This window comes from Otolemur garnettii, unplaced genomic scaffold, assembly GCF_000181295.1.
Source record: "Otolemur garnettii isolate 467f Iridium unplaced genomic scaffold, OtoGar3 scaffold00152, whole genome shotgun sequence".
NCBI lineage: Eukaryota > Metazoa > Chordata > Mammalia > Primates > Galagidae > Otolemur > Otolemur garnettii.
Genome location: NW_003852547.1, coordinates 3444815 through 3467431, shown reverse-complemented (window position 1 = coordinate 3467431; position 22617 = coordinate 3444815). Strand labels below are relative to the sequence as shown.

The 22617-nt window shown below is 52.9% G+C and overlaps 2 protein-coding genes across 2 annotated transcripts; both read left to right on the top strand.

Annotated features, from left to right (window-relative positions):
- Positions 1-5424: 5424 nt before the first annotated feature.
- GNG8 (G protein subunit gamma 8) lies at positions 5425-5914 on the top strand. Its single transcript, XM_023518966.1, has 2 exons — positions 5425-5508; positions 5769-5914. The coding sequence occupies exons 1-2, from the start codon at positions 5425-5427 to the stop codon at positions 5895-5897; spliced, it is 213 nt and encodes a 70-aa protein (XP_023374734.1). The 3' UTR covers positions 5898-5914.
- An 8120-nt stretch (positions 5915-14034) lies between these two features.
- Positions 14035-17183, top strand: PTGIR (prostaglandin I2 receptor). The gene is made up of 2 exons (XM_003799538.3): positions 14035-14974; positions 16014-17183. The coding sequence occupies exons 1-2, from the start codon at positions 14207-14209 to the stop codon at positions 16383-16385; spliced, it is 1140 nt and encodes a 379-aa protein (XP_003799586.1). The 5' UTR covers positions 14035-14206; the 3' UTR covers positions 16386-17183.
- Positions 17184-22617: the final 5434 nt, after the last annotated feature.

Sequence of the window (22617 nt, the reverse complement as noted above, 5' to 3'; positions counted from 1 at the left end):
AGGCCCAGGCTGGACTCGAACCTGCCAGTCCTGGTGTACGTGGCTGGCGCCTTAGCCGCTTGAGCTACAAGCACCAAGCCAAATTCTATAATTTTGTTAAAGTTAATAAGAACTGTGGGAAAAAACAGAGTAGAGATAAGGGAATTGGGGTAGATGGGGGAGAAAGGGAGTTTGTAATTTTGAGCTGAGTGAGCATGTATGGTCTAATTGAAAAGGTGACATTTGAACAGACATCTGCAGGAGGTAAGGAAAGTGAGGCAGTGGAGATCTTGGGGGAAGAACATCCCAGGTACAGGGAACAGCCAGTGCAAAGACCCTGAGGCGGCCTGTGCCTGGCATATTGGCCAAACAGGATGAAGGCCAGGGAATGAGAGCACTGAGAATGAGGAGGTGAGAAATGGAAGGGATTCCACATTGGGGAGGCCTCATAAGCCATGGTGAGGATTTAGTTTTTAGTTTTTACTGAGTGAGGTGGGAAGCATGGGAGAATTTGGAGCAGAAGATGGATTTATACTTTGGGTTTTTGTTGGGGGAGAGGTTAATAGCTTTATTGAAATATAATTCAGATATCATAAAATTCGCCCCAATAAAGCATACAGTTCATTTGATTTTTTAGCATATTCACTGACTGAAAATATCACCACAATCAATTTTTAGCAATTTCCATTTTTCCCTAAAGAAACCCTGTACCATTTAGCTATCATCCCCAATCTTGCTAGCCCCTGACAACCACTAAGCAGAGGTGAGAAGTGACTGGATTCTGGAGATAGGTTGAAGAGAGTCAGTGAATTTGTTGCTAGATCAGCTGGAGAGTGTGACAGGAGGTTAAGTCAAGGATGACCCCGAAGTTTTGCCATTATCTGAGATGGGTAAGCCTGAGGCAGGTGAGGGTTTGGCAGAAGGAATCAGGGGCTTGGTATTGGATGCATTGAGTTTGAAATATCCTCTAGACGACCAGGTGGAGATACTCTGTAGGCATTGGGTATTTGATCCTGAAATTCACTGTTGGCATTCATCAACTATTTCTTGAGCCATAGCCGCATCTGAATTTAGGGTCTCAGTTTCCTCTTCCCAAAACTGGGGACAGTAATACCAAAGAGCACTAGGTTGCCCTGAGGCTGAAGCTTGGTAGGACCTAACTTTATCCGTAGGGTAGAAAGACGGCTGGGGTGTCCAACTCTAGGACAGTAGCGGCTTCAGGTAGTGTAAGTCTGTCTCGCCACCGCCCCAGCCTCCAGCGGCGGTCGAGAAGAGGTGGAGGGAAAATTGGGTCGGCACTGTGTCTTCTCCAGCTCTAAGCTGGGTTTTGTCATTGGGGTCTGCCCAGGCCAGAACTGCTGATGGAAACCAGCTGCTGGAGGCGCGGAGGCTCGGCGCGCGCCCAGGCCCCTCCTCGGCGCCGGCAGACCCCGATGGGGAGGGGGGAGAGTCTTGGCTCCCCTTTCTCCTTCTGTAGCCCGGCCTGGGGCCCTGGCACGTCCGGCGCGCCTGATGCTTTCCAGATGTGGGCCGGGTTCCTCTCCCCCTTTTGGCCCTGGTGTGTCCGCAGGGGAAGGGGGAGGGGAGCCGGGTCTGACAACCCCTATCAAATCGCTACCAGGGACCTGGACTGCTGTTCCCTCCCCTCTTGTCTCGTTTTCCTATCCTGGAGCTAAAACTCGAATCGGGGTGGGCCGACTGCGGTAGAGACGCTCCTCCCCAACCTTCACGTCTTCCCAAGGCTCCCTCCTCTGAAGAGACAGGAAAGCGCCCCAAGCCTCAAGCCCCGCCCCTCGGAGCACGCCTCCGCCAGGCCACGCCCTTCCAATGGTAGCCCAGACACGCCCCTAAAAGCCCTGCCCCCGGGTCCCGCCCCTCTGGAGCGCGCCTCTGCAGGTCCTGCCTCCGCCGTCGGGTCCCCAAGTGGAAGGAGTCCCTGTGGGTCTCTTTGTCTCTCCGCGTGCCTCTGTCTACATCTCTGTGTTTCTCTGTCCCTGTGTCTGACTCTACATTTCGGTTTGTGTCTCTTGTTGCTTATATGTCTGTGTTTCCTCTGTATCTCGTGTTTCTGTTTCTCTCTGCAGTCCTCTCTCCATCTGTCACTCTGAATCCCTAGTCTCTACTCTGTGTCCTCTCTCTCTGCGTCTCTCTGACTCTGCCTCATCTCTTTCCCGCTCTCTGAATTTCTCTGTGTCCAGTTTCTGGCTTTTCCCTCTGATCCCTATCTCCCTCCTATGCTTTTTTCTGGACTTGGAGCTCCCCTTCTATCTCCCGCAGGGCCCGTGGGGTTGTCTTGCCCTGGGTTCCTGCCTCCTATGTGGCTTTGGCGCGGGCAGGGTGGGCGGCTCGGCGAACCGCTGGCGCCCCCGTGTGGCCTGCAGGGGTTGTCGGGAGAGGTCGGGGGTACTAAATGTGAGCGCCAGAAGGGCTGTGTGCTGAACAGCGGCGGTGTCTGTGGATGACTCCGGGAGACTGTGGGAGTGTGTACTGTCCTGAGATGGTTTGTGACCCTGGGAGATTAACAAGTGTGCACTGCCGTGAGATGGTGTATGACTGTGTTTGGCTGTATGACATTGTGTGTGATGAGGAGTGATTGAATGGGACTGCATGTGTGACATTATCGGTGATACTGAGAGATTGTGGGTGACCATGTGTGGCATTGTGAGGGTGGGTGTGAGAAACACTCTTTGGGGGACTGTATGTAACACTGTGAGTGGGTGTGAGAAACAATCTTTGGAGGACCGTATGTGGAGAGAGATTGTGTGTGATGGTGCATGTGGGAAGGCAGTGTGTGTGCAATAGGGTGAGCATGTGAGCGCTATGTGCATCACACGGGCAGATTGTGTGAGAGAGGGATACATAGAGATTGTGTGACGACTGGGATACATAGAGAGACGTGTGAGCAGGCATCGTGAGAGGCTCAGAGGGGGCTGGGGTGTAAAAGACTGTGTGTGCCTGAGTGTGCATCTGTGTGAGGCACTCAGGTGGAAGTGTGAGGGAGGCCTTGTGTGTGTAAGTGTACAATGCTGGGACATTGTTGCATGAGCATAAATGAGACCATGTGTGGTACACACTGTGAGTCCCATACACAATGGCACGTGTGTGTGAAATACTGTGAGATTCTGTGACACACTGAGGCATCACGAGTAACTATGTCTGACACCAAGAGATGGGGTGTGCATGTGACAGAGACAGACTCTATGTGGCTGTGTGTGGAGGGCATGTGTTAGATGTGTGTGACTCTGAGAGATTGTGCTGGAATGTGTGTGACCACACTGCATGTCACTGGATAGGTGACTATGTGTTACTAGGAAATAGTATAAAACAGTGTGTGATAGTACTTGGCAGGGAGGGTGCATGGGTAATTGGATGTCACCGTGTGAGGCACTGAGAAAGTGTGTATGCGGCTTCGCTAGGGTGTGAAACTGAAGAGAGAATTTAAATTGCACATGAAAGTGTGTGACTTTTGAGAGATTTGTGACACACTAATGGTACATTTGACACTCTGAGATAGTTTATTTGACTGGACTATCATGGGAGCTGCTATTGGTGATGGTGTGCTACACTGTGAGTGACTGTGTGTGGCATTGTGAACAACCATGGATGTTGTGTTGAGCACAGGTCGTTCATGAGACTGTGGCACCATGTGACACAGCAAGACAGGGTGCTTCACTGTGTAAGGCACTACCCATGAGAGTCTGTATGTTTTTGGCAGGGGTCCATCTGTGATAGAGTAACACGGTGGTGACAAGTGTGAACCCATGTGATAGAGTGAGAAAGTATGTGTGAGAGAGTGAGAGGCTGTGTGGGGCACTCCGGAAGGGTTTGTGTGACTGTACAATAATTGCAGCAGGGCATGGGGGCACACCGAGGGAGACTGTCTTTTCTTGTGACTGTGAGAGACACAGAGAAGGAAAGAGAGACAAAGAGGGGCCCAGACAGAGAGGAAGACCCAGAGAGATAGCTCCAAGGTGGGGCAGAAGGCGGTGGCTGGTGGCAGGAGGCGGGTCCTCAGGGGCTGCGCCCCAGGGGAGGGGGCGGGGCGGGCTGGGGGCGACAAGACGCTGCCTCCCATCCTCTGCCACCGTGCGCCATCCCAGCCCTGAACAGCAACAGGTAAGAGTCTCTGGTCCTGGTCCCAATTGCTAGTCCCTTTGCCCAATCTGTGACCACCGTCTGTCAGCCTAAGAATGACTTTATCTTCTTGCGTTTCCATCTGGCCTATCTTTCCTTCTGTCCTTCCATTTGCCCCCCTCTCCTCCTTGCTCATGTCACCACCAACCCCTCCGTCCCTCTCTCCCTGGTCCCTTCTCTCCTCTGTCCCTCTCCCCCCACCTTTGTCTCTTATACCGTGGGTGCCTTACTCCCCTTCTGTCACTCTGTCCCTTCCTCTGCCCCTCTATTGTCCCTCTATCTTCTTCCTCTTTTGCTCCACTCCCTATCTCTCCATCTCTTTCTATCCCTTCTCAATCTCTTCGTTTCCCCTATGCCTCAGTCTCTCCCTCTGTCACTTTATCCCTTTCTCTGCCAGTCCATTTGTCTCTCTCTCTCCATCCGCTCTGCCCCTCTTCCCAGTCTCTTCCCTGGCTGCTAATGAGCAGAGGAGCCTTTGAGGTGGCCAGGGCTGGGAAAGGGGTCCCCCAGGGGGGTGTAGGGGGCAGCTGCCGCTAAGGCCCTAATGAGCCCCCTCTGCGCCCTTCCCGCGGAGATCTGAATTCTCAGTTCTCCCTGGAGCCACTGCTAATTGGCCTGGGGAGGGGCCCCCTCCTGGTTCATACTCCATCCTCAGGGGGTGAGGACACCTGGATCCTGATCCAGCACCTGTGGCCCTGTCCTTTTTTCCCTTCCTCCACCTGCATCATAACCTCGCATCTGTGTGTCCCTCCTGCCTCCCTGGCCCCTCTCTGCTCCTCTCCTCACCTGCCTCTAGGTGCTTCCATTTGTGCACCCCTCTGTCCCTCCTCTGATTCCATTCCTTGTAATCTGTATCTCCCTTCATCTGCCTCTGGCCACCCCATTTATGTATCCTTCCACCAACACTGGTTACCCAGGCCCACCTCCACCAGCCCCACCTCTGGATCCAGAAGTATCCTAACCTACTTTATGTGCCCCCCATTCTCGCCCAGCTTTTTATTTTATTTTATTTATTTATTTATTTATTTTTTAGAGACAGATAAAGTCTACTTTATCACCCTCAGTAGAGTGCCGTAGCATCACAGCTCACAGCAACCTCCAGCTCTTGGGCTTAGGCGATTCTCTTGCCTCAGCCTCCCGAGTAGCTGGGACTAAAGGCACCCGCCACAACGCCTTGCTATTTTTTTTGTTGCAGTTTAGCCGGGGCTGGGTTCGAACCCACCACCCTCGGCATATGGTGCTGGCGCCCTACTCACTGAGTCACAGGCGCCGCCCTCTCGCTCAGTTTTTAACCCCTTCCCCACCACAGCCATGTCCAACAACATGGCCAAAATCGCCGAGGCCCGCAAGACGGTAGAACAACTGAAGCTGGAGGTGAACATCGACCGCATGAAGGTGCCGGGTCAGGATGGGAATAGGGTGGAGGTTCTGCAATTGGAGTCTTCCAGGGGCCGTGCTGGGGGCGGTGTCTAGAACCGCAATAGGGGGAACCCTTTTGGAACACCGCGGGACACCTAGTGGAGCTATAGCAAGGGGCGGGTCCTAGGGGGCAGCTTGGAGGGGCGGGGCCTTGTAGGCAGGGCGGGGCCAAGGGCGGCTTGGAGGGGCGGGGCCGTGAGGGCAAGGCAACAACGCCTCAACCCATGCACCCTCAGGTGTCGCAGGCAGCCGCGGAGCTCCTAGCTTTCTGCGAGATGCACGCCAAAGACGACCCGCTGGTGACGCCGGTACCCGCCGCTGAGAACCCCTTCCGTGACAAGCGTCTCTTTTGTGTACTGCTCTAAGCCCTCCTGACAGCTTACCCTCTCCTGCCAAAATATGAGTCCAATAAACTTGGTGACTGTAGTAGTGCATGTGCTTTTGTGGAAACTGAGGTACACACAGAGCTTGGGGCCACGGGAGGGGGAATATCCCTTCCCATTCTTTTTTTTTTTTTTTTTTTTGAGACAGACTCTCACTATGTCGTCCTCGGTAGAATACCGTGGCGTCACAGCTCACAGCAACCTCACACTCTTGGGTTCAAGCTATTCTCTTGCCTCACCCTCCCTAGTAGCTGAGACTACAGGCTCCCGAGACAACGCCTCTCTATTTTTTTTGTTGTTGTTGTCGTTGTTTAGCAGGCCCGGGCCGGTGTTGAACCCACCAGCCCCAGTGCATGTGGCTGGCGCCCTACTCACTGAGCTATGGGTGCTGAACCATCCATTCCCATTCTTCTGAGTGTGTGTGGAGTGAGGGGTATTATGTGGGTGTGGAGGGCATACAACACCACCAAAGCCTCAGAGGAAATGGGTGCCCAGGGTGCTGTCCTTTACTGAGTGCTCCACCATCTGAACTTGAACTTATTTAATTGTCCTAACAGCTCCCAGAAAGCAGTTACTTGTATGATACATATTTTACAAATGAGGAAGCTGAGCCAAAGGAAGTCCCTTGCTCAAAGTCATACAGCTAGGAGGTAATGGGGTGAATTCAAACTGTGGACTCTAGTACTCCTGGAACCGAATCCCTCAGCTGCCTCTCTCCTCTCCTCCCTCCTGGGTTGGAGACTCTTAGGATCCCCACTGGCCATCCCATGGTTCTCATTCTCTGATGACTCTTTTAATACCCAACTACCCCCTACCACAGGCCCACTTCTTTTTTTTTTTTTTTGAGACAGAGCCTCAAGCTATCCCCCTGGGTAGAGTGCCGTAGCATCACAGCTCACAGCAACCTCCAGCTCCTGGGCTCAAGCAAGTGTCCTGCCTCTGCCTCCCAAGTAGCTGGGACCACAGGCGCCCGCCACAACACCTGGCTGTTTTTTGGTTGCAGCCGTCGTTGTTAGGCAGGCCTAGGCTGGATTCGAACCCACCACCTTAGGTGTATGTGGCTGGCACCTTAGCCACTTGAGCCACAGGCGCCAAGCCCACAGGCCCACTTCCGTCCTCAAGTGCTGAACTTTTCCCTGTTCCTTCCTTCATCCTTGCACACCCTCCCTGACAACCTATTTTAGGGGAGATGGTGACATAGACAGCCTTGGTCCTACCCTCTTGGGGCTCAGAGTCCAGTGAGAGAGACAAATCTGTTCCCAAATGGTGACAATCCAAAGTAGGCAGTGCTGGGATGGGTGGTGAGCTCAGAGGGAGCACCTAACTCAGCTTGAGGGGTCAGGAAGGGCTTCTTGGAGGAGGCAACATCTGAGCTGGAACGTGGTAGTAATGAAACCTGAGGACCCACAGAAGAGAGAAACACGGCTAGAGGAAGGGAGAGGAGACAAATTAACAAGTAGATTCCTTCATTTAACTATACATATGTTCTGGAGACACAGAGGTGACTGTGACAGGGTTAGTTCTGCCCTCTGGTTCCCAGTTCACACTCTGCTGGCTCATAGAACATACAAAGCTTGCAGCTGCATTTTCCTGGCTCTCTATTTTTGGCCTCTATCATGTTTAAAAATGTTTTTGACTTGGTTGCCAAATCGAAAAACAGATAGTTCACGTGAAAGACAATGTTTCCGGCTTCTCTGGAATTGCAAGTAATGGTGACCCACAGGGTAACCATGGGCTATGAGGCAGGGCCGGGCTTTCTAGTTTGCCAAAGTCCCCACCATGTCCCATTGTCATCTATTTAAGGAAGCAAGAGGGCCAGCTGCCTGTTATCACAGAGCCTGTGGTGGGGGCTTCTGATAGAGGAAAGGAAAATGAAATGTTTTGTGTCTTAGTTGAAAGTTGGGGAAATACAGACTGCAAAAGCTGTGGGTTTGGACCATTATTTTACCTGGCTGGCCTAAGGGCCACCTCCTCCCCTGCTGTCCTCTCCTCTGAACCTGACAGTCCTGCTCCCCAGCTTGTGACTGCTGGGGGCTGAACCCCTGGATCTGGCTGGAGGTGGCTTGCTGAGACTCCCTTCCCCAGTGGGGCTGTGCATGAGTCTAGCGAGTGCTCCATTATTCACATTGGATTAGGGTCCCCTGGGCCCCAACTCTGAGCTTCCTGTAGGATTGAGGCAGGATGGGCTGTAATTACATCTCCCTCCTGCCTCCCACCTCCCTGCTGGCTCCGGCCTGGTTGCATCATGTCTGTGGGAGCCCCGGGGGAGCTGGGGGACAGGAGAGAGCCAAGGATGAACCGGGTGTAGAGGAGGAGGGGGGAGAATGCTGTGAGGGAAGCAACTAGGATTCCAGAATTCATAGACCCAGCATCCTTGTGGCTTAGAACCTGAAATGTGAAGGATTCTAGATCAAAGATCTCTGAGGGCTGGAATTATGGGGTCTCTCAACCCCATGGGGCCAGGACCCTGGGGGGTCTGCATCCTTGTCTGAGTAGGATTCTGGAGTTAAGCACCTCAGGAATATAAGAGTTTCGTGTGTCTAGACTGTTGGGATTTAGACTCTTCCAGCGCTGGAATCTTAGAGCTATGTGGTGTAAACCCTTCTTCCTTCACTTTGCTACTCTTGGGGGGACAGAAACGATAGAGAAATGGGGATGGCTGGATGGGACCTGGGTGGGGGGAAGAGAGGGCCAATCCAGAGGAGACCAGGAGGAGGTATCTGCTTGGAGGAGGGGAGAGGCAGGGTAGGAAACTAAGGCTGGGAGAAAGGAGAAGCCAGAGGGGACAGGGCAGATGGACAAGGCAAGTCCCTGGGTGACCTCCATAAGCACAGACCTGAATTATTTTATTAGCCTTACAACTCCACAGCAGCACTAGCTTCTGGACACCAGCTGCTGTTTCCTTCCACCCCCAGTGGTGAAGTCAACTCTGAGTCCAGGCCCAGGCTGGGGTCAGATCCAGGCCAAGAGATGGTGCAGGGGGAAGTGCTTGTTACAATCTATGCCTCCCTGCATCCACCCCAAGCCTGAGGACTCTCAGCCTCATTCTAGGCTGTCTTCCTTCTGGACATCACTGCCTGCGTCCCGACCCAGTGCTCAGGGCAGTGCCTGGCATAGCTGAGGGGGTGGGGGATGGGAAGCCCAGAGCCAGGACCAGCCATGATCTTGGCTGTTACTGACAGCACTCTTCCAAGCCCCATCTCACTTAATGCTCATTGTAGCCCTAACAGGCCTTTTGTGACTTGTGTTTATCCCCCTTTTACAAAGAAAACAGGCATGATATAGTGACAGCACCCAACCAGTTGGGGCTTGAACTGGTAGTGTGGAGGATTCCCTGGATGACTGTCAAGGAGAGGAGAGGGAGTAGCCAGGGGACCATGAAGACTAGGAAGTGAGGGTACCCCCAGGTGAGGAGCATAGCCTGGGAAAAGACAGGGCAGACAGAAGCAGGAAATCCCAGGAACAGGGTGGAATGCAGAGGCAGGTAGATAAACAGGGGCCCATTTCAGGGGAAGGGCAGTGGGCAGAGCCAGTGGTCCCAGCACTGTCAAGGTGGACAGGTCTACATGGACACATTGGATTCTCAAAGCAGTGAGAGGGCATAGGCGGACTGCAGCTGAAAGTAACTGGTGGTCTGTGTGTGGAGATGAACCAGCCTCCTTCAAGGGCCAGTGCCAGGAAAATGGAAATCAGGGAGTCTGGACAGGGTCGGGCCCAGGGCAATGTAGCATCTCAGGTCTGAGGCATGTCCAGATGCAGGTCTGGGCAGGCCGCCGCAGGCACTGGCCCTTGGGTGTCAGAGAGGCTTCATTTCCTGGGCTGCTTGGCATTGCCCTCTTGAAGACACCCACCAGATGGGAGTCCTGGCTGGTTGTGGGATGACTCTGCTGAGAGCCTGCCTGCCCAGACTCTGCACACTGGGTGAACGTGGGTGGTGCCCTCTGGGCCCCTCTGTGTCCCCAGCCCTTGGCACACAGTAAATTGCTAGTTAGGATTTGTTAAATGAATAACACCAGTAGCTATTTGAGGGGTTCTTGGGAGGCAGGCAAGGTGAACTCTCTCTTATCCTTACTCAGCTCCCCAACAACAAGGTCAAGGCAGCCTTTTGATGAAGAAGCACAAAGCTTTCCTAGGGGAAGTCATTTTTCCAGGGTCACATGGTGAGCAATGGAGATGAGCTTCAAAACCCATTCTCAGCAGGGCATGGTGGCTCATGCCTGGAATTCCAGCACTGTGGGAGGCCAAGGCAGGAGAGTCACTTGAGGCCAGGAGTTTGAAACCATCCTGGGAAAGAGCAAGCCCCTATCTCTAAGAAAAAGTAAAAAACTAGCCAGGCATGGTGGCAGTTGTCTGTAGTCCTAGCTTCTCAGGAGGCTGAGGTGAGAGATCACTTGAGCCCAGGAGTTTGACACTCCAGTGAGCTATGGTAATACCACCAGATTCCAGCCTGGGCAACAGAGTCCCTGGCACAAAGCAAACAAACTAACAAAAAAATAAGACCCAGGGACCCACTCATACAAACACACCTAGGTAGACACAGCCTATAAGAAACATATGAGCCGGCTGGGCGCCTGTGGCTCAAGCAGCTAAGGCGCCAGCCACATACACCTGAGCTGGCAGGTTTGAATCCAGCCTGGGCCCGCCAAACAACAATGATGGCTGCAACCAAAAAATTAGCTGGGCGTTGTGGCGGGAGCCTGTAGTCCCAGCTACTTGGGAGGCTGAGGCAAGAGAATCGCTTAAGCCCAGGAGTTGGAGGTTGCTGTGAGCTGTGATGTCACAGAACTCTACCCAGGGTGATAGGTTGAGGCTCTGTCAAAAAAAAAAAAAAAAAAAAAGATATGAGCCCACACTAAACAGACACAGAGAGACACACATGTTCGTACACACACCTATATCCTTCAAGAATAACTCTGCTTCCAAGGCCACACAGAATGGGACACACCCATGTAGACATACCCATGCCTGCAAAGACACACATGCACTGACATTACACACACCCTCCACATACACAAACATACACAGCTACCTTCATGCATGATACAGAATATACACATATACACACACACATAATTGCCAAGCTGATAAAAATGCTCACTTAGGTCACATAGGCTCCACTAATCCCACACAGACCCACATACTGAGTTTACACACCGACAGTCCCTAAAACACCACATTCTCCTGGCCCCAGGTCTCTGTCCCCTCATAGTGCTGTGTGTCCCTGACTCGGTTCCTATTCTCAGTGGCCTCTTTCCTCACTCCCTCGTCTGCCCACCAACCTGGGGGCCCTCTAGGGAGGCACAAGTCCTGTTCCTAGCAGTGGCTAGAGAGAGGAAAGTGCTGACTCACTCTCTCAGGGCAGTTCCTTCCATAGCCCTCCCCACCCATCCCCACCCCCCACCCCCCGGAAGCCACCCCTCTTCCCATAGTGCAGCTGGGGTGACCCTTCACTCCAAGGCATCTAGTCAGGAGCAGAATCCCTGGTGGGCCCTGCTGTGGGCTTAGCCTGTGGGCCCTGGTTGGAGCCACAGCCAGTCAGGAGGTCTGGTATCCCCGGAAGGTGAGCGAGGCATGTCCAGCCTTGGCACGGACTTCAGGGACCCTCAGTCCCCTCTTTAGGAGTGTGTCACAGTCATTGCCATCCCTACTTTCTCCTGATGTAGGAGCACAGAACTGCTGCTGGGGTTGCCAGGGCTTGCTGCTCCTAGTGGCATAGGCAGGGAAACTGAGCCCTGGGGGGGGACAAGGGCTAGTTTGAGATTCCAATGGGCACAGGAGTAGAGGGGACTTCCTGACTGCTAACGGTCCTGGTGTGGACAGGAACCCAGGGGGAGGGAGACTCCGGGAACCATAGTGTGTTCCCCCCACCCCCACTGCCAACAACTCCCCTGATGCCGGGACAGGACGCAAGCCTGCCAAGCATCATCCTTCATTAATATGATAGGACTTCCTGAGTTCCCTCTGGTCTGCCTGGGGACCAGACAGCATGAGATGGAAATATGTGGCTGGGATACCTGGGACACAAGGCACCCCTAGAGTGGGGCGGTGTGGCAACTCAAGGAGCCCCTGTGGGGCTGAAACTGGGGCACCCACCCTGCCGGAAGCTGGGGTGCCAGCTGGGCATGAGTGATAGGAGATGGGGAAAGAGGAAGGGGGCTGTGGTCCCAGCGTGAGCCAGAGAGGCAAGACTACAGCGGCCCACGGGTCAGAAGTGTCTCTGTTGGCTCTGGACGTGAGACATCTGAACAGGATCTCTCCTTACACAGGGCACTCTGAGGTATGCTGCAGGCCCAGGGTGGCCACCAGGCCTGTGAGGCAGAAGCTACCCCACTGTACAGATGAGGAGACTGAGGTACACCAGCTTCCTGTCCTGTCCTTGACTGAGACCATCACACAACAAGAAAAAAGGTTAGCTGGGCGTTGTGGTGCGCGCCTATAGTCCCAGCTATAGGGACTACAGTCCCAGCACAGGAAGGCTGAGGCAAGAGAATTGCTTAAGCCCAAGAGTTTGAGGTTGCTGTGAGCTGTGACGCCAGGGCATTCTACCCAGGGTGACATAGTGAGACTCTGTCTCAAAAACAAACAAACAACAACAACAACAACAAAAAACTGAAGTAAAAAGGTGGTCAGATTGGGAGACAAACCCATGTCATATGGACATGAACCCCTGAGTTTGTAATCCCTACACTTAAACTGCCTCCCTGAAAAACAGGGGCTGTAGGAGAGGTCCTCTAAGGTCCCATCTGGTCCTTATGGGCCAGAGGCTGCTTGGGAAACTGTAGTCTTCTGTGGGAGGGGGGCTGTGCTGGCAGCTGGGACACATGAGTTGGCCACACTGGCCTGAGGCTGTGGTGGCAGTTGGGGGTGTGTGGGGGGAGGGTGGGAGAGATCTGGCAACAATGTTGGAGCTTTGGACAGCTTTCTGTGGCTTAAATATTATTCCCAGAGGTCAAAGTCACCAGAGCTTGGCCCAGGGCCTGGGAGTTCTGTGGTGAGAAGTAAGAGGGCAGCTGGGTGTGACCCTTTGATGATGGACCATGGAAGTCTCCTAGGCCTGCCCCACTCAAGTGTGCACTGAATATGTTCTTCCACACTCCCTTCTCTGTCCAGGCTCTGTCCAGTGATCTGGTAGCCCAGGGACAGGCTAGAGAGATGGCATATTTTCCTTGGAAAGGACACCTCCTTCCTCAGTCTTCTGGAGTGAATTGTGTCCTGGGACCAGAAATCTCAGTAGTGTCTGGAAAACACTGCATGAGGGAGGAATTTCCCGGTCATTTCTCAATCCCTGGGCAATGTCCTAAAGCCTGGGGCCTGGAGCCCAGAATAGATACCAGAGGCCACTCCTAGACAACCCAGGCCATGGCCACCCCTCAAAAACCAGTCAGTTGTACCCCTCAGATCCCTCCTAGCCCTCTTGTTGGGCTCCAAACCTGAATGATGGTAACTCAGGGATCTCGACCTGGGCCAGAGAAAGAGACCTATGTGTGGGGAGGTGGCAGGTGGCTTAGTGATCAAGAGAGGACAGGGGAAGGAGAGGGAAGGGGAACGGAGGGGTATAAGGCAGAGGGGCAGAGGCGGGTGATGGATGTATACTGGGTGGGGGACAAGAAGGCCAGGCCAGCACAGCACAGAGCCCAGGGGGCCTCTGGAGAACTGCTGGGGGAGGGAGGGCGGGGCAGAGAGAGGAAATGAAAAAGCGGGGTGAGCAGGCAAGATGAGTAGAGAGAGAGGGAGGGAGGGAAGGAGGGAGGGAAGGAGAAGCTGACACACGAGACTGACAAACGCAGCCAGAGACACAGAGCAAGCAAGGGAGTGAGAGACGCAGGGGACTGGGCAGAAGAGACTGAGAGACTGCAGATTCTTGGTGAGGAGAGGCTGGGAAAGAGCAATGCAGAGAAGGAGGGGATAGAAGGCTGAGGGGCAAGGGAGAGGAGGTCCAGGGAGGGGACGGAGACAGGGAGACAGCAAAAGACAGAAAAAGAGAGAACTAGGGACACACAGAGATGGAAAGACAGAGACAGAGATAGAGAAGGAAAGAAATAAGGGGTAGGGGGGAGAAGAGAAAGAGACAGGGACAGAGACAAAGAGGGACAGAGAAGGACTAGAGGAGACAGGAGGGAGAAAACACAGACACACACTAGGAGACAAGGAGAACTGGGGTTAGCTGGGAGACCCCAGCTGCCACAGGGAACGTGCTCAGGAAGCATCTGAGCGGGCCAGGCCACAGGGGAAAGCTCTTCTCGCCGTGAACCCACCTCCCGCCCTTGGGAACTCTCTGGCTCAGGCCAGGGATGGCGGATTCCTGCCGGAACCTCACCTACGTGCGGGACTCGGTGGGGCCGGCCACCAGCACCCTGATGTTCGTGGCGGGCGTGGTAGGCAACGGGCTGGCGCTGGGCATCCTGGGCGCTCGTCGCCGGTCGCGCCCGTCGGCCTTCGCGGTGCTGGTCACTGGGCTGGCGGTGACAGACCTGCTGGGCACGTGCTTCCTGAGCCCAGCGGTGTTCGTGGCCTACGCTCGCAACAGCTCGTTGCTGGGCCTGGCAAGAGGTGGCCCCGCGCTGTGCGACGCCTTCGCCTTTGCCATGACCTTCTTCGGCCTGGCCTCCACCCTCATCCTCTTCGCCATGGCCGTGGAGCGCTGCCTGGCGCTCAGCCACCCCTACCTGTACGCACAGCTGGACGCGCCGCGCTGCGCTCGCCTGGTGCTGCCCACCATCTACGCCTTCTGTGTCCTCTTCTGCTCGCTGCCCCTGCTGGGCCTGGGCCAGCACCAGCAGTACTGCCCGGGCAGTTGGTGCTTTGTCCGCCTTCGCTCGGCGGAGCCCGGCGGCTGCGCCTTCTCACTGGCCTACGCCAGCCTCGTGGCCCTGCTGGTGGCTGCCATCTTCCTCTGCAACGGCTCCGTCACTCTCAGCCTCTGCCGCATGTACCGCCAGCAGAGGCGCCACCAGGGCTCGCTGGTCCCCGGTCCCCGGGCGGGTGAGGATGAGGTTGACCACCTGATTCTGTTGGCCCTCATGACGGGCATCATGGCCGTGTGCTCCTTGCCTCTCACGGTGAGTTCCCTCTGGAGCTGAGGGAGGGAGGAGAGGAGGGTTGTGCCCATTCTCAGATGGGGAAGTTGAGACTCAAAGGTCAGACAGAGGCTTTGTCCGCAGTCAAAACCGCCTGACTTTCTGGAGAAGTCTCTCCCTATTCGCTTCGGCCCCATTTGATTCCTCCTGACCACCTGTGTCTCCCATCCTTACCACCCCCATCCCTACTACTCAAGCTCAGCCCATTCTTAACCCTGCCCCTGTAATGAAAACAAGATCCATTGTTCATTGCTCTATGCTGGCTTACAAATACTTTCTCAGATAATCTTCAAAATGACTGCGTGCACCCATTCCAAAAACATTTAGCAAGAAAGGAACGAAAGTTCTATCCTGTTACCATTTTTACAGATGAGGGGCAGTATCTCCTGTCCACAAGCACACAGAGCCAAGTCTCTACCCTGGGCCCTCTGATTCCACAGCCTGACCTCCCAACCACCCAGATCCCCAATGCCCCAGCCTGGGCCCCACCCTTGCATCCTTACTTCAATTTCCTGCCGGGGCTTCCAGACTGCCCCTCTGGACCAGAGCAGCACAGATCCTGGCTCCCATCCAGTGTCTGTGACACCTGGTCATGGCCCCTTTATTCTAGGCCTCTGTTTTTCTGTAAAATTAAAGAGGCTAGGCTGGATTTGGGGGTTTTGATGATTCAGAGACTGGAAGCTGCGGACAAATACACGTGGTCACAACCACAGCTTTGTCTGCAAATTCAGGGGGCCAGAGGTGTCAGATTCAAAAATCTATGGAGTCTGAGAGTCCTCCCAGTTACAAAGGGCAGGGGGACCCACATGCTCAACCCCATCTCTTTCCCTTTAGGCCTCTGCTGGGGCTTTCCCTCCCTCTGCTTCCAGGATGCATTCGCTACTTGATTTTCATCTTGTCTTATTTCCTTCCCTTCTGACATGCCACCTTTCCCTCATCCCTGCCGGTGAGCAAGTGGGAGCCAGGGTGGGGGAGGCAGAGGATTCCTGGGAGTTCCTTGACACCCTCACCCTACCCTCAGATCCGCAGCTTCACCCAGGCCATCAGTCCAGACAGCAGCGAGATGGGGGACCTCCAGGCCTTCCGCTTCAATGCCTTCAACCCCATCCTGGACCCCTGGGTCTTCATCCTTTTCCGCAAGGCCGTCTTCCAGCGACTCAAGCTGTGGTTCTGCTGCCTATGTCCTGGCCCCATCCGAGACGATGTGCAGACTCCCCTCTCTCGGCCCCCAAGGGCCCCCTCTGCCCATGGGAGAAAGGAGGGGAGCTGGGTGCCTTTGTCAGCCTGGGGTGAGAGGCAGGTGGTACCCTTGCCTCCTGCACAGAGGTCCAGCAACAGCACCGTGGGAACGCTGTCCAAAGCAGAGGCCACTGTCGCCTGCTCCCTCTGCTGACATCCTAAGCTGACTGTGAGCTCCACACTGTCTTCAGGGAACAGGAGCCAGAAAAGCAGGGTCAGGGCTAATGGGTGCAGATGCCAGAACCTTGGTCCCCAAACCTCTGGGACCATCAGCTGCTATTTCTCCTCCATGAGGGCAGCCGCTGTAGGCTCTGGGAGGAGAGTGAGGGACAGAGGGAACGTTTATCCTGGACCACAGAGAGAATAGTTCTCTCAAAATAACCAGTGGCCTGGCCAGCCTGCTCTAGCCCTTGGGTCCCCATCCATCTCACTGTCTAAATATTTAGAAGGCGGAAAAGTTCCCAGAGGCTTCTGTGTATTCAGGTCTGCTCTGCTTTGGATGTCAGCTCCTATCCTCATCCATAAGGGGGCCCAGCTGCCCACCCCAAATCCCGAGGGGCAGCCCTGCCCTCTCCAAAGCCACTCCAAGAGCCACTCCCTTTCTGCCCCAGGAGAGCCAGGGATTCTCAAAAAAGCACCCTCCCTCCCCTTAGCCCAGCCCCAGTCAGACTTGGGAGCCCTGGCACCCCAATGGGAGGTGAGAGGATGCAGAAGCTGCAGCATTGTGAGTGACAATGCAGGACATGTGCCTGATATGAAAGGGGCCTGAGACACTCCACCTAGGTTCATGGGCACGAGGCATGAACCTGGGTTACAGGTGGTGGGGAGATAGATGGAGAAGCTGGGGATGAATGGGTGCAGTGGGCAGATCCCACGACTCCCCCAGAATGCAGACCCAAGTCTTGTACCTGTTGCCAGGCTCCTGAATAAATAACTGCCTCCTTACAGAGCTTGACCTCACCTCATGTGTTCTTGGAGCCCTCATAAAGATTTGATTGATTAATTAATCCATTTATCAACAAATACTCAGTGAACTCTGTGTGGCATTAAGGACATAGACAAGCCTCTGCCCCCCCAGCCCAGCATGCTGCAGGGTGATTTCCAGCCTGAACCCTCCCCCCCCATTCTCTGCCCTCAGAGAGACCCGGAATCAAGGGTGCACAGGAGTGAGCTGACTAGTATGAACGGAAGTGAGTTGGCGTTTGGGGGTGGAGGGCGAATGAGAGCCATCCTGGCCCCCCACTGCCAGCCTCAGTTCCTCAGTTCCTCTTTCTCACTCTCCCCCCACCCCTGCCCTGGATTAAACCAATGAATCCACACCTGGAGATGACTGGGGCAGGTGAGACCTGAGCCTCCTATAAACACAACAGCTGCTCACATGCCTCTAACTCCATCCACATGACAGCTTATTATTTTCATTTAGAGATGTGGGTCTTGCTATGTTGCCCAGGCTGTATTTGAATTTCTGGGCTCAAGTGACTGTCCTACCTCAGCCTCTGGAGTAGCTGGGCCAAGATGCCTGGCATTACCCTATTATTAGGGCCTTTCTGCTAAAACTAGGATAAAGGTCCAGAAGGGGCAATCACCTGGCCTGGGGCACACAGCAAGGAGAGAGCTGAGCAGAAGGGCACAGTCCAAGCTGGCTGTCTCCAAGGTACTGAGGTACTGCGGTTTCCTTTTGATCATAATCTAGTACTTAGTTTACAGGGTTGCTTTCAGGATTGAGTTGCTCTAAAAAGCCGTTTAGCACAGAACTTGGAATAAAGCCCATAATAAATGTTAGCATTATTGCCAGTGTTGCTGTTTCTGCTATTGTTAGCTGGGCAAACACTATTTAAAAACAAAGCGATGCTTTAAAAACAAAGCAATGCTTTGCTTCATTTTTTGACACCCCCCCCCCAGTCACTATGTTTCAAAGCACAATAAAGAACAAGAGGCATCTGGGAGAGTTAAAAGCGAGTCAAGGTGATCAATTCATGGGTTTGCAGTTTCTGTGTGGGGTGATGAAAATGCTTTGGACCTGGAGAGAGGTGATGGGTGCACAGCAGTGTGAATACACTAAGACACTAAATTTCACTGAATTGTAACTTTCAAATGGTTTAAAGGATAAATTTTATGGATATCTTACCACAATTTAAAAAATGTAGTAGTGAAAAAAATTGAGGGGGATGGCGCCTGTGCCTCAGTGAGTAGGGCGCCAGCCCCATATACCGAGGGTGGCGGGTTTAAACCTGGCCCCAGCCAAACTGCAACAACAACAAAAAAAATAGCCAGGCATGTGGTGGGCACCTGTAGTCCCAGCTATTCAGGAGGCTGAGGCAAGAGAATCGCCTAAACCCAAGAGTTGGAGGTTGCTGTGAGCTGTGACGCCATGGTACTCTACCGAGGGTGACAAAGGGAAACTGTCTCTAAAAAAAGGAAAAAAAGAAAGAAAGAAAATAATTGAGGGAAATATTTAGAAACTTTTATATTTATAGTATTACAAAGCAATACTATATTGATTGAAGTTAATAATAAAAAAGTCCACTTGTGGGGGCAGCGCCAGTGGCTCAAAAGGGTAGGGCGCTGATCCCATATGCCGGAGGTGGTAGGTTCAAACCCAGCCCGGCCAAAAACAGCAAAAAAAAAAAAATAATAATAATAAAATAAAAATAAATTAAAAAAAAAAGTCCACTCATAAAACACCCCCAAAATGGCTGGGCATGGTGACTTATACCCATAATCCCAGCACTGTGGGAGCTTGAAGCAGGTAGATTGTTTGAGCTCAGGAGTTTGGGACCAGCCTGAACAAGAGTGAGATCCCGTCTCTAAAAAAAAAAAAGAAAGAAAATAAAAAATTAGCCAGGTGTTGTGGTACAAGCCTGTAGTCCCAGCTCAGGTGTCCTCAAACTACGGCCCGCGGGCCACATGCGGCCTGCCTAGGACATTTATCCAGCCTGCCGGGTGTTTTTGCCGCCGCTGCCTGTCCTGCTTAGCAGCTGACTTGTCCTGGGGCCTGAAGTCCAGCCCTCCAAGGGTCTGAGGGACAGTGAACTGGCCCCCTCTTTAAAAAGTTTGAGGACCCCTGTCCCAGCTACTTGGCAATCTGAGGCAGTCTTAAGCCCAGAAATTTGAGGTTGCTGTGAGATAGGCTGATGCCATGGCACTCTAGCCTATGGCAGCAGAGAAAAAAACCCTCAAAAACCAGGTCAGGAAGTAACAGATTGGGGTCCTGCCTTTGTCACCAAACCCGGCCTGGCCTCAGGAGGAATAGACCCAAGGGCCCCCCTAACAGAGGATGGTAAAGAGGGGATGGATGGGCAGGGGGCCAGAGAAAGGCACTTATGGGGAGGGTGATGGCAATTATTTCTTGTCTGTATCAGCTCAGAAGGTGGGTCAGTTCCATTCAGTCGACTGCTTAGAGCTGCTGACGTGCCATGGCAGGGCTGACCACTCTGAGGTGGGTGGCGTCATCCTTCCCATTTTTTGGGTAAGGAGGGGATGCAGAGGAAGCTAGTTTCTGCTGCTCTTACCCACCAGGCCTGACATCCCACTGTTCACTGCAGCCTTCCCACCTTTGACTTGCATGTCTACCCTGTCTACCAGGCCAGGGATTTTCAGACAAAACCCACTTCATCCACCCAAAGCCCCTTGGGAATGATTCAGAATCTTCTCCTAACAGAGATCCTAACCTCTGATCTCTGAGAGGTTCATCCTCTCTGCCTTCTGCTGCAGACCGGTCCTGAAAGCACTATCTGGCAGCTACCCAGCTGGCAAAGTTCCAAAGGCTCCACCCCTAAGTCCTGCTTTGCTCCCCAGCAGCCTTGGCCTTATCAGCCCACTGTGGTTTCCCCAAAGAGGGCTTCACACCTTTTGGGCCTCCACATCTGTGGTTACTTTGCTCACTCTTCCTGGAACAATTTTTTCCCTTCTTCATCGATCAAAATCACCCTTGCCCACCAAGTTCTCACTCAAACTTCCCCACCTCCTAGAACACTGCTCTTCCCAGATGAGCTATCAGCACTTTCTCTATGTTGGGACAGCATTGGCTACATCCTGTCATGGCACAGATGTGTCTGGTCACTTGTTCAGCGGGGTCTTGCTGAGGGTTTGTCCCTGTGATGCTGAGGACACGGCAGTGATAGAGATAGCCCTAGCCCTGGCCTCCTAGGACTCAAAGTCCAGTGGGGGAGATAGTCCTGTCCCCAGAATGGACAGAGTTAGGAGGAAGAAATGGCTGAGCAGGGACACAGGAGTGTTTCTGTTGTGCTAGCAGTTTGAGTCTGGCGTCTAACAACTCCCATTTTTGGCTTCTGTATACTCATTCATTAATTCAACATGTTTTCCCTTGAGCTGCTCTGGGCTGAGGCTGCTCTTTCCCCTAGGATATGGCGGTGACTGACAGAGCTTTGGCCCTACCATACTCCATCCAGTGGAACGACAATTGAATAATCACATAAATATGTGTTACAATAAGCAGCTAAAATACAAAATTATAAGCTGTGCTGTGTAGTAAGTGGTGTGGTGCAAGACTCTGAGAGAACACATACAGTTGTCCTGCAGTACTGGTTCCAGGATTCCCCTTAGATGCCAAAATCTGCAAATGCTCATGTCCCTTATATAAAATGTTGTAGTATTTACATATAATCCATTCATATCCTCCTGTATACTTTAATTTTTTTGAGACAAGGTCTCTCTCTTGCCCAGACTGGAGTGCAGTGGCATTATCATAGCTTCTAACAACCTCACACTCCTGGGTTCAAGTGATCTCAGCCTCCCAAGTAGTTGGGACTACAGGTGCCTGCCATAATGCTCACTATTTTTTAGAGATGAGATCTCACTCTTGCTCAGATTGATCTTGAACTCCTGGCCTCAAGTGCTCCTCCTGCCTTGGCCTCCCAGAGTGCTAGGATTACAGGTATGAGCCACTGTGGCTGGTCTGCTGTAATATTTTTATTTATTTAGAATATTTTCTTTTTTTGTAAAGATAGTCTCACTTCATTGCCCTCAGTAGAGGGCCATGATATCACAGCTCACAGCAACCTCCAACTCCTGGGATTAGGTGATTCTCTTGCCTTAGCCTCCCGAGTAGCTGGGACTACAGGCACCTGCCAGAATGCCTGGCTATTTTTTTGTTGCAGTTTGGCCAGGGCTGGGTTTGAAACCACCACCCTTGGTGTATGGGGCTGGCACCCTACCCACTGAGCCGCTCTATTTAGAATATTTTCAGTCTGAGGTTGGTTTGAACCCATAGATATAAAGGGCCAACAGTGCTAGTACTAGGCACTTGCCCTAGTCTGAGGTGGGGCCCAAGAAATGACATGCTGGGAACAGGTCTGTCTCCATTAGGGAGACTTTGTTTTAAAATTCATTTCTTTATTCATTTCCATTCACCCAGCACTGGGTCTAACCCACAAATGAAACTTAACACATATATGTCATGGTCAGACCAGGAGTTGCAGCTCTCCGGGGCCTTATGTGGTCATTGCTCCACCTGCTGGTCACACTGGGAGTGACACTTAGAAGTGGCCCAGAGCCACCTCTCAGAAGTGAAGAGAACCTGGGGAGCCCTCACATTGACCCTGACTGGCACCCTTGGTGTGTCCCCTTATCTAGTTACCTCCTCAGGTCACATTCTGAGCTGCTCTAGCAGACCTGTGAGCCTGAGCTGGAAACGATTCCTGATCCAAGCAAGCTTTGAGCAGGAGCTGGCTTCCCTTAGCGCTTGCCCAGGGGCCATTAGAAGCTGAGTGCCCTCTATGTGTCTGTGATTAATAAAGGATGGGAGAGGGAAGTCATGATTATTTAATAATGCAGGCTTTCTAACAGTAAACCTTTTTCAAAACATAGGGCCCAAGGGGGCAACTGATGATAGGCAGCTGAGAAGCACAGGCAACAGGATGTCCTGGGTGACAGCATGGGCATTTGGGATCCCAGTGTGCTGGGACTTGGTGACCTAGCTCAGCCACTTCCAGAAATGTGTGATACGAGCAGCTTCACCTGCCCTGGTCCCCGTGCCTTTCCTGTCACATCTCCATGCTAACTTCTCCCCTGCCTGCATGCCCGGGGCAGAGATGTACATCATCTCTAAATTTTAGTATGAATCCATTTGGCCTGGTGTGTGAAGAAAATGAGATGATGCCTATACAATGCTTGGCACAACCCACTGAGGTGGATATTTTTCAGATCTTTAGTTTCCATTTTGCAGAACAAACACTGAGGCCTAGAGAAGTGAGGTCACTGCTTCAAGGTTATCAAGTAGGAAGTGGCAGATGTGGCCCTTGAGTGAGCAGTTTCACTCCATTGAATAGTCTAATTGGGATTTGAGCCAATTCTGTGGGACACCAAAGCCTCTCAGAGATTCTAGACCAAAATTTTCTTTTCTTTTCTTTTTTTTTTTTTTTTTT

What these genes read in the sequence shown, in the direction of transcription:
- PTGIR (XM_003799538.3), top strand. Translation starts at nt 14,207, where the DNA reads ATGGCGGATTCCTGCCGGAACCTCACCTACGTGCGGGACTCGGTGGGG. An exon ending in TGTGCTCCTTGCCTCTCACG is followed by an intron (nt 14,975 to 16,013) that starts GTGAGTTCCCTC and finishes CCCTACCCTCAG; the next exon opens with ATCCGCAGCTTCACCCAGGC.
- GNG8 (XM_023518966.1), top strand. Translation starts at nt 5,425, where the DNA reads ATGTCCAACAACATGGCCAAAATCGCCGAGGCCCGCAAGACGGTAGAA. An exon ending in TGAACATCGACCGCATGAAG is followed by an intron (nt 5,509 to 5,768) that starts GTGCCGGGTCAG and finishes ATGCACCCTCAG; the next exon opens with GTGTCGCAGGCAGCCGCGGA.